At 42.2% G+C, this 11,213-nt stretch overlaps 1 protein-coding gene across 2 annotated transcripts; it reads left to right on the top strand.

Annotated features, from left to right (window-relative positions):
* Positions 1 to 1,822: 1,822 nt before the first annotated feature.
* Positions 1,823 to 8,444, top strand: LOC127323188 (metal tolerance protein 2). 2 transcript variants are annotated; one of them, XM_051351361.2, is made up of 12 exons: positions 1,823 to 2,168; positions 2,250 to 2,319; positions 3,325 to 3,422; positions 3,593 to 3,741; positions 4,375 to 4,490; positions 4,832 to 4,928; positions 5,743 to 5,827; positions 5,927 to 5,989; positions 6,203 to 6,308; positions 7,180 to 7,319; positions 7,639 to 7,730; positions 7,816 to 8,444. In XM_051351361.2, the coding sequence occupies exons 1-12, from the start codon at positions 1,869 to 1,871 to the stop codon at positions 7,976 to 7,978; spliced, it is 1,479 nt and encodes a 492-aa protein (XP_051207321.1). In that variant the 5' UTR covers positions 1,823 to 1,868; the 3' UTR covers positions 7,979 to 8,444. The 2 variants fall into 2 exon arrangements, with proteins under 2 accessions (XP_051207321.1, XP_051207322.1); XM_051351362.1 differs by lacking the exon at positions 1,823 to 2,168 and having other exon boundaries at positions 3,325 to 3,387.
* The last annotated feature ends 2,769 nt before the right edge of the window (positions 8,445 to 11,213 follow it).

The following is an 11,213-nucleotide window of genomic DNA, read 5'->3' as shown; positions in this document are numbered from 1 at the left end:
ACTTGTGATAGTAGTTGGCATCATACAACAAATCACACACAAACAAGGTTCACAATTCAAACATAGGCTAATTACCCTACATTACATGCCATCGTTTCTTTCACCACTCATCATAAATTGCCCTAATCTTCTTTAGCTTAACCTTGTTTAAATAACCTAGTTTTAGGAGATCAAACATGCCATACTCCAAGTTTTTCTTATCTTCCTTAAGAGCCTCATTTTCTTCCTCAATGCCTCTCTCTTCTCCCTCCCACTCCTCCTTCCCATTCCTCGTGACTTGTGTTTGCGTTCTCTGCACATTCTTCAACATAGCTACCCGATTCTTTAAACCATCCAGTTTATCTTGGGCTTAGTTCTAAACAAACTAGGGTTTAGTACTACAACCTCATAAAACATAGCAGCGGCATGTGGAAGAGATATTTGCACTCAACCTAGCGCATGAACATAACACTAGCATGAGGAGATACAACTCTTCCAACCATGGTACTAACATATAATCATCGGTTGGAACATGTATAGTTAGGCCTCATAAAACATAGCACGAGCAAATGAATGAGATGTTTGATCAGAACCTATTGCATGATCAAACAATGGACTTCAATCATGGCACTAGATTCTCAATAAACATCTCTCTAGTTTCTTAGCACTAGCGTCTAATCATCGGCATGAACTGATAAACCCCCAATCTGACTACAAATCAACCTAAAAACTAGATTTGGCCTTAATGACAAGATCATTGTTGCGAAAACCAAGTAAATGAACACGGATCTACCGATTTAAACAACTATTCATGCTAGAAAAGGAAGAACAACCCAATATAACTGCTAATTACACAGATCTACCATGCATGCGTGACATAAGCCTACATCGAACATCGCAGAACCGCAGATCTATGAACATTGAAGCCTAAAAGCTTGGACCCGCACCTCCATGGATGTCCTTGCCGAACAGAGCTTGAACCAGAGAAGAAGGGGTCCGTGTAGATTTGGTTGATGGCGTCCCCGAATGTCGGCTCTTCAATCCTCCTCGGGGCGGTCTTCGATCTACCAGCGGCAGTACAACCGTCGGTGGCGAGAGAGATAGAAGTGAGAGGAGAGGGCGAGTGAGAACATGCGAGAGTGAGAGGGAGAGAGGGCGGTGAGGGGATTTATGGCGCGCTTTCTCGAGGCATCGCGGTGTCTCCCGCTCTTTCCGGAATGCGTGCAACATTTTCCCCTTCCCGCGCTGGCCAACGCCTGGCCGCGAAGAACGGCCAACCCGAGTGTTATTGCCGAACCAAGTTTTGCCTACATCTAGGCTACTTTAAGAACTGTGGTGTACATGAAATCTTTTCTATTGAGGATTAGCGAACATCCTTTCTAAGCTCAAGGTTTGCAATAAAGACCTTAGCGAGCAACTAACTATGCCCTAGCTTGATGCATCTCTATGCAAAATTTTCCCTCCAACTCCAGGAAATGGTCAGAAAAAAGAGAAAAATTCTAATTTGGTATATGAAGTTGCCTCCAACGTGCGCTTTGGTCATTAGCTTGCAAATCGTGAATTTTTGGTCGTCAAGTTGTCTTGCACGAGTGTTTTGGTCACTCCGCCACGGTGATAGTTAGTTTGCTGACAAATCAATTGGCCACATCAGCAAACTACCAATGATGTGGCTGCAACTTCTTGATCCAAAAATTCATGATTTGCAAGTTCCTGACCAAAAGACATGTCCGGGACTAAATTGGAGTTTTTCTATTAAAAAAAAGATCCAGGTGGCAAATTGCTGGGAAGCTGGAAGGGGCGACCGGCAGCTGTGCTCTGTCGAAGGATCCGGAAAACCAGAACAAGTCTCGCCGTCAGGTCAGAACACTGCTCCCCTTGCCCTTCCGTGAATGGGCTTCCGCCTCGTCCACCTCGCCGGCGGCATCGCGCGAGCCGCCTCCTCCCGCCGCGCGCCACACCTCTCCCGCGCCGCGCTCGCCTCGCCGAGCGGCGCCCACTGGCTCGTCCCCGTCCGCGACCACGGGGGCCACTCCCACCCCCACGGCCAGGACAGCGGCGAGGCGTCCGAGAAGATCTTCCGGCTGGGCCTCGCCGCCGACGTTGTACTCACCGTAGGGAAAGCTGTCACCGGCTACCTCTCCGGCAGCACGGCCATCACCGCCGATGCCGCCCACTCCCTCTCTGACATTGTACGTCCTCCAAACGAGCGCGCAGCGGTTCGCTTAGTTGGTGCTAATTGTGCAGGATTTTTGACCTTTTGGGCTGCGCAGGTGCTGAGCGGGGTGGCTTTGCTGTCGTACAAGGCGGCCAAGGCTCCCAGAGACAAGGATCATCCCTATGGTCAGTTGCCAATCTCTTTTCTGCTCGTCGACCCCTCATCAATCTGTGGCTAGAATTTCTGGAGTGGGTGTACATAATTTGAAGATTCGTGTTCTGTTAACTTACTAGTAATACGATTAACTCAAAGACGGTTGTGCTATTTTTTAAGGCAACTAAGAGACGGTGAACAATCTAGTCAAATGTGTAGCTACACTTTCCCAGAGGAAATCGATCGTGCATGTACAACCTCAAAAGAAAATCCACAATTGGGATTCATGTTTCCATTGCTCCACACAACTGAGCCGATTTTAATTTCTAATGCAAGCAAAATGCATACTATAAAACTAACAAGGTATCCAGATGGAAGAGCTAGCTCCCAGATTAATTCACCAAGGAGGTCTTCCATGCTTCAGATTTATGATTAATTCACCAAGTGTGGGCTAGTGGGTTTCGAGGGTTTCGAGAAAAATGGGTTTTCGAAGGTGGGAATGGATGAGATCGGGTGAGAGCTGGAAATCATGCTGGAATAGGAAATAAGCACATTTAAGATTTTTGAGCTAATTATCATGTACAAATATATACCATACCTACAAAATCTCTGTTTTCTTCCCTAAAATAATGTGTGTACATCTGGTATAGGCTCTTTGCTATCGTTCACTTTCCGTGTGCTAAGCTAATTAAGAAAAGCTAGAGCTCAGAATATGGGCTTCGTCAAAGTATTAATTACCTCTTGATCTTGCAAATTCACTGGTCTGAAGAGAACAGCGATCTTCCATATGTAGCATGCAAGATATTGTTGTTTGTGCATGTGCACCGTTACCTCAACATGCATGCTCTATGTGCGTACCACATACCAGAAAAACAAGAAATATGAAAGTGCATTATGCTACTGCTTCAATTAATTTATCTGTATGCCCCTCCATTGTTGTAGAGAATACATAGAACAACCTTGATTTATTTCTCATATTCTTCGTTCGTTTCCCCAAAACATTGAAGGTTTACTTATCATCATTTTCTTCATTCCAGGTCATGGAAAGTTCGAGAGTTTAGGAGCTCTTGGAATTTCAAGCATGTTGTTGATTACCGCAGGTGGGATTGCCTGGCATTCTTTTGAAGTTCTTCAGGTCTATTACTTCTCATTAACAATATCATGCAAAATTTATATATTAAAGTAATATCATCCGTTTGCTGGTACATTTGTTTGTTTTGACAATGAATGGATGGTTTCTGATGACTGATATTCCGGTTGGACATGATTATGCATAGACTTCATGTGCTCAACTGTTTATTTCAGGGAGTTATGTCTTCTGCTCCTGATATAATTGCCAACACATCCCACATGAATCACAACCATGGTAGTGGTGGGCATAATCATGCAATAGATTTGGAACATCCAGTCCTTGCATTGAGTATGACAACATTAGCAATATCCATCAAAGAAGGGTATGTGGAGAACTTCATAACGCATTGCCTAATAGTTTGTGCTTTCTATTGGTGCCATGATGTTGTATTTTACTATTGCTTGTGATTTGCAACTTGGCTTATTTTTTTTGTTATTTTCTTCTCTAGATTTTATGAGTATAGCGAAGATAATTTCTTATGTCTTGTTTCTTGTTAGATTTTACCATCTCATGCGACAGATTTTTTTTATTTGACAGTTACATCAATAACCCATACAAAACTTAATTTCAAGTTCTGACCTTATTTGGCAACACTACTGGGCATGGAGTCGAAAAACCACACTGTCTATAAGTTTGGTGAGGATTTCTTAGTAATAAAAAATTGTTCTGTGTAGTGTGCTACCTTTGTTGATGGAATATATCTAGCTTGAAAAGTTGGAATTTACTCATCAAAGATTACTATGTGTGTACAGCACAGACTATATATTCTGATATATTGTTGATATCAAAATGATAAATGCCCAGACGTTTTTACATCCATATCATGATTTTCTTGTGATCATTTGTTTTAGTATGAATTTACTTTCTTGATTTCTTGTACAGATAATTCTCATGTCATAATTTCATCAGACAATTGTTAAGGGTGTTGTGAAGTTTTACTTTAGTGGAATTACAGGCTCTATTGGATTACAAAAAGAGCTGGCGAGAAAGAAGGGAGTGGGCTGATGAAAGCGAATGCATGGCACCATCGTGCGGATGCTATTTCATCTGTTGTTGCCCTAGTAGGGGTAGGTAAGACCACCTTTGATGATGCTTGCACTTCCATTTCTCTAGAAGAAAGTTTGCATCACATTTTTAGAGCATGAATGGTTGGTTCATTGAAATTTGAGCCTTGAGTAAAATATAACACCCTGAATTCATGTTTAGAGTGTGAACTCAGAAAGTTGTTTGTATATTTGAAGTGGATCTCTATTAGGCCTGATGGTCAAATAGGTGCATCATTTTACGTTGTTATAGGAAGCAATTTCTTAGTTTGTGAATTTTCACCTGAAAATGACATTTACTACAGCATCTTAATGGATAAACGTGATTTTATGACACTCTGATTATGTTTTGCTTTTGAACTCTTACAGGTGGCTCCATTGTTGGATTACCTTATCTTGATCCACTAGCTGGGCTTGTTGTCTCAGGCATGATTCTTAAAGCTGGTGTTCAGACAGGATACGAGAGGTAACTATTTTAGGTGTGTCAAGCTGTTTCAAGGAACTTGGCCATGCTGGATTTTAATCAGATTATAATGTATAATAATCTCTAATCAAGCTGATTTTGTTCTCAAGAGATATTCTTTCATTATTGAAGTTCTGGTCTTGTTATAAGTCATGTTCATTGATAATTGTTTATGGGAATGCAATTCGGCTCCCAAGAGCATATGCTCCTGCGTACGGAAAAATAATTTTACACAGTAGATGTCAAAAATATGAAAAAATTTAGACATGTATTTGTTCGTGTCAGTTGGTTGTTTGCAAAGTTTTAACAAATAATGTGACTTGTGCTTAGATAAGTTGTGTTGGATTTGCTGCTTGTTTAGAGCACCGGGCTTTGTCTTTTTTATTGTTGGAACATACATGTTGATTTTTTCATGAACAATTGCACAAACACGGACCATAGTAACATAAACAAGAACACAAAAATTCGAATTTACTGTTCATCCGGCCAGCCTCCAGGAGCCAAAACTCCTCACCCTATGTTTTTCTATATTTAGTGTTTTATACTCTGTACCTTCAGAAATGTCCTAATCAAGGGGTAGCTTTCTGAAGTCACATGGAAGCAAAAAAAAAAGAGAGCCATGTGCTCACTTCTTTGATAGTACTAGGATCACTGTTTTCTTGTCTACTTGACATGATACAAAGTTGGCTGCACTGAATCAATCAAATACAAAGTTTTATAGGTAGCCATACAATATTGCTGTACAGTTCAGTACACATGAATCTTACTGTTTTCATGTTGCTACTGTATGTGATGGTTTTTCTGTTTTAACTTGCAGCATACTAGAGCTTGTTGATGCAGCTGTTGATCCGTCACTTCTAGAACCAATAAAGGAAACAATTGTGAAAGTTGATGGTGTAAAGGTACAATATTGGCAACTTCCTGAAGCATTGTTTTCCACATGAGCGTGCTTTTGTATACTTGAGACGCTTAAGTGATAAAAGTTCTTGACATAATGAAAGGGGTGCCATCGGTTGAGGGGAAGGAAAGCTGGGACCTCATTGTATCTTGATGTGCATATTGAGGTACATAGCAGTATGGTTTATTTCGTTTGTGTATGCTGTTTGTTTCAATACTGGCCCCAGGCCCCACAATACGTGGGAGCTTTCAGCATTAGGTACGCCCTTTATTGGAAATCTAGAACCATGATCACTATGCAGTGGGCACTTATGTGCGTAGTACTGTAGCAGATAAATTGATAGGCAGTCTTAAGCTGATCATGATACTCTGTATTGTAGGTACATCCTTTCTTGAGTGTCAGTGCAGCACATGATATCGGGGAAACTGTCCGTCATTATATACAAAAGACACATAATCAAGTTGCTGAGGTTTTCATACATATAGGTAACACATGATTCAAACTTAATGTTCTCTTCTTTTTGCTTTCTCTCAGTTTTTCGTAGCCTTGCTACAACCCTGTATGCTCCCGCCTTCTCAGCGGTTTTCTCTAATATATAATGATGCACGCCTAGGCGTGTGTTCGAGAAAAAAAAACTATCATGTGGTACTGGCCAGTGCTAATAACAGAACTACTGCATTGTACGGGGATATTCACTTTGGCTCATAGGAGCATTTGCTCCCACTATGTGAATCTACATTTCGAAGTGTCAAAAAATTCTAAAGTAAATTTTTTCATGTACATCTACACATTTTATGTTCGTGCACAAGTTTTCAAAAGAAACTAAAAAAAATTGTGGCTCCTGTAAAAAAGACAAATTTTGATGCTATAACACGATTACGTACAGGACATTTTTTTGTCTTTTTTGTACACGCCACATAAAATATTGTTTCTCCATGAAAACTTGTGCACTAACAAAGAATGTCACGATGTACACCAAAAAATTTATGTCAGAATTTTTTGACATTTTTAAAATTGTTTTTAATTATTTTGTATAATGGGAGCATTTGCTCCTATGAGCCAAAATGCCACCTCCCATTGTACGTCATCATGTTTTCACATGCATCACAGTTGGGATCATTTACCTTTTTCTGTTCGTTCAGAACTTGTGTAACCAACTACGACCTAGTTATGGCAGCATCATACATGTTTCCATCCAATTTATAGCCAACAGTTCTACTAGGCTTTCACAATTCCCAAATTTGGTAGGCTGTCATTAGGTTTATTCTTGTAAGCCTGAAACCTGGTCTCCGGTGGTTAATTACACAACTGTGTGAAACCCTCAACTGGAACATTTCTGAAGTGCGCAAATTGCAGACCCCTCATATTCAATGGGTGTCAACATGGACAAGAAAAGGATTTTGGAGAACTTGGAGAGAAGAAACTCAGATGCTATTCCACGGCAACAATGTGCAGAAACTATTGTGTCCAATATAATTTCCTCTCATTTTCCAAAGGTAAATAGTTTTTTTTTACATTAAATTTATTGCCAAGAATTATTAGCTGCAGGTTAACAGGAAATGCAGAAGATGCAAATATTTAGTGAAATGGTGAGCGTAGAACTATACCGATATGACTTGAATGAGGTTTTGACAGAAAATCTGGTTGGTTGATATAATCTATTTACAAGACATGAAAATAAATGCTCTGATGTTCTGTTTCAGTGATTACACTTGAGGAGTGCCAGTGCCAACTTATTAACTGGAATATCTTGTCCACTTCAAATAGTTTCTTTACGCCTGTAATGAGAATTCTCATATACGACTCAAAATGCAGAAAATGTCCCTTGAACACCTAGTGCTGCATTACTTGCAAGGGCGCGTGTTGCTTCAGGTCCAAGTTTCAATGTCTCCAGAAATTTTGATTCGGTAATCAACCCTTATCTTCCAACCCAAAGCTCCAATTTTGTGTTATTCTAACCCTGTGTCCATCTCCAATTATTAAACTTGGTAGGGATGCAATGGACATTGCAAAACAAGCCGAGGAGGAGATCATGAAGGCTGACGCCAGCATAAGTCAAGTCAGCGTACAGCTGAGATTAGGCCAACAAATTGAGCAACTTCAGCTGGCCGCAAGAAAAAGCAGACCGAATGATCTACAAGCAGAAAAACAGTAGTAGGAGGGGCCTTATATTCTGCAGCTAAGCTGGCTCGGTCAGCTAGGATGATAATTTGCTAATTTTCCTGACATAAATCAACTGCATTTTGCTGACAGTGGAGTAGGACAGTGTATGGACATCACATCTTGTTCAGAGATTCGAAAAAAAATGGAATAACCCCAAGAGCAACCTTGATTGCAAATGACAACCGGAAAAGGTCTGCTTTTGAGGCTATGCATTACACTCTCCATGTAAATTCCACAACACAAGTGCCTCTCCGATTGAGGTGTGGTTAATCGGACCATATATTAAGTGTAAAATAAGTAAACCTCACTTTCATGTGAGACATGTTTCCTTCACTGGAGAAAAGAAGAGGGGAGATACGTTATATGCCACCTGAACTTTACGATAAAGGACGCAGAGAGATTGTGCCACCTGAGATGGTGGTGCCGTCTTGGCGACAATAAAGCACTTATTCTTTTAATGCCAGTTTGCAAGATACCACATAGATCTTCCTAGTTGCATTTTGTAAGGTTGTTCTTACTGAGAATAACACCTCGACGAAGATAACAGGCGGAAATCTTTGTCTTCAATGGTATCTTCATGTTACAAACCATCTTATTATTAACTATTGGATCAATAGACCGGATCAACGCTCTATACATGAAATTCACCAAAATTTACCATTCTCATTTCCAACAGAACCCGTCCGCCGCTTGTGTCAAATGGACGAAAGCGAACCACTGTAGCAATTTGTTCCATGGTGCAAGCCGGGCCCCAACAAGGTCCCTTCTGAACGCCACACTCGGCAAGGAGGATTCCATTACTTTAGCTAAGGTATCACCTTTGTGACGTATAATATTATACAGAGTTATATATTGTTTTCGGACGTGGCATTTGCTAACCATTTGTCTTCAGAGAACCTTAGTGAGAAGATTGTTTGCTAGATTCTTATGGTAAAGCAAAATGCTTTTATTAATCACACAGTTGAAATGCTGCATACTGGATCCTTATGAGTAAAGAAAAATGTGTTTATTAATCAAAGTTCAACTAAGCGTATATTAATGGGAGCACAAACAAATATGATCAACAAATATATAATGGGCATGCATGAACTGTGAGACACTACGTATCACTGGCAACATTACTATTGGTGCTACGAAACTATCTAAACTCAATTTAAGGAAAATCAAATGTAAATTTGTTGGTTAGCACCGGCCTGCCCAATGTACTACAACCAAGTCTAGCGTAATACTTTGTTCTTAGCACCAAGTTTTTTGTCCAATGACTGAGAGCGATCCACGATGCATTGAACATAATTTTACTATATAAAAGGCAAACGCCATTAGACCTCAAACCCTGTGGAGCAGCAGGGCCCAATCAAATAACATAAAGTGTGCAGTGCGAGGCTGGCATGTCTGGACAGGTGTTGGACGGGTGAGAGGCTAGCGCGTCGGGGCCTTCCGCATGCGCCCAGATGCCCACTCTGCGATCAGGCTGAGGAGACCATGACGCACCTTCTCACAGGGTGCTCATTCTCTAAGACGATCTGGTTTGAGGTCCTCTCGTGGATTCGATCCACCTCGGGACCTCCTTCGGAGGGTAACTTTGCGGAGTGGTGGTCGCTGGCAGTGCGTACTACCCCTTGCCAGCTGCGCAAAGGTACCTTGTCGATCATCATGCTCACGGCGTGGTGGATCTGGAAGCATCAGAACGTTGTGATCTTTGACAATGCACAACCCTCGGTGCCATCCTTATTCGACGACATCAGGACTGAGGCGCGGCAATGGGCGGACGTAGGAGCCCGGGGTGTTCGCCTTCTTCTCCCCTAGAATAGGATCTCTTTTTCTTGGGTGGAGTTGTAGTGCGGAGTGCTGGCCCCCCACGGGGGCATGTACATATAAACCTTCTTTTCTATCAATGCATCGAAACGCAAGCCTTTCGCGTTTTCGCGAAGAAAAAAAAGTGTGCAGTGCGAAGGTCCTTCACGGCTTTAGGGCCCTATGATTCATAGGATTTATGTATGAATTGTGTAGGATGTGAATCCTATAGAAAAATTTCTTTCACAAGTTATTTGGTTTATAGGAACTAGTCCTATAAAAATCTTGTAGTGCAAATCTATACCTAATAATAAAAGCAAAAGGGCTTCTTGTTGGTCCGTTTTTTATTGCCCCTAATTCTCATGTAAAATTACAAACATTGCCACCGTTAAGTGAAAAAACGATTCGTACAGCTTCTGTCGCGGTGCGCCCGTCCGACCTCCTCTGCGCGCTTCGTGCTAAAAGGCCGCTGAAGTGCTGCGTGGCTGGAGTCTAACGTGGCCCAACATTGGCCCGTCTTCTCCCATTGTTCTCTTTTCTTTTTCTCCATCACTTGCCTGATCCAAAACGAGTTCTGTACGAACTCGATTCTTCCCAAATTGAATTTGGTACAGATCGGTCTGAAATCCACCAATATATACGGCCGGTCTCCCCACGTGTGATTTCAACAAAATCGATCACACAAACTCGCCGGAGGTCGCTGGCCACCGAAGCTCGAAACCGAGCTTTCCGTCGGCAACGGAAGCCACAACAAGTAAAATTGAGTAGACCGGCTCGAGTCGTGGCTGGCCGGAGTTGTCGCCTCGCCGGAGTAGACGCCCTGCCGGTCACGTCCGAGTCGTCGCCTTGGCACTGCTCGCGGCTAACCTGCGTGGGCTGAGCGGCCTTGGCTGTGCCTCGCTCAGCTGGCGGATGGGGGCGGTTGCCGTCGTCGTCTCCACGTCTTGCCGTCCGGCTGGAACATCGAAACAACGACGCGCGCGGTCGCTGGAGACGTAAATAAAGGTCTTCACTGCTTCGCAAGCTACAGGATTCGGGGATTGATTGGAACTCTATTTTTCCGAGAGGATTGATCGATGGGTTGTTTAGTCTGGTCGTTGTGTGGGCGCGGTGATTAAAGGCCCGGGAAGAAGCTTTGTACAGTAGTAATTGCTAGCTTTCGGCACATTGGGGCTTATTACCAACTGAAAAATTCAGAAGATGACAGATTGCCGAAGACCTGACCACACCGATGTATTTTCAGATCATTCAATAATTAAAAACAAACATCTCTGATGACGAACATGCTAGCAGATCGCATTCAATTTGAGATCATGCAAGCCAAGAAGCTAGACAGTAGTTCTCACCAAGAAAAATTCTTCTCACGCAGGGGAGGCACGGAGATACAAGCTCCACCTTGTGGTTCTTGTCGATTGCATGCGGACCTCAGGGAG

This window comes from Lolium perenne, chromosome 4 (assembly GCF_019359855.2).
Source record: "Lolium perenne isolate Kyuss_39 chromosome 4, Kyuss_2.0, whole genome shotgun sequence".
Classification (NCBI taxonomy): domain Eukaryota; kingdom Viridiplantae; phylum Streptophyta; class Magnoliopsida; order Poales; family Poaceae; genus Lolium; species Lolium perenne.
This window is presented reverse-complemented; position numbering and strand designations above follow the sequence as displayed.

Bases quoted from the DNA above. Each gene is read 5' to 3' on its own strand.
- LOC127323188 (XM_051351361.2), top strand. From the start codon at position 1,869: ATGGGCTTCCGCCTCGTCCACCTCGCCGGCGGCATCGCGCGAGCCGCC. The intron at 2,320-3,324 runs GTCAGTTGCCAA...TCTTCATTCCAG, and splicing joins AGACAAGGATCATCCCTATG to GTCATGGAAAGTTCGAGAGT. The intron at 3,742-4,374 runs GTATGTGGAGAA...GTGGAATTACAG, and splicing joins GCAATATCCATCAAAGAAGG to GCTCTATTGGATTACAAAAA.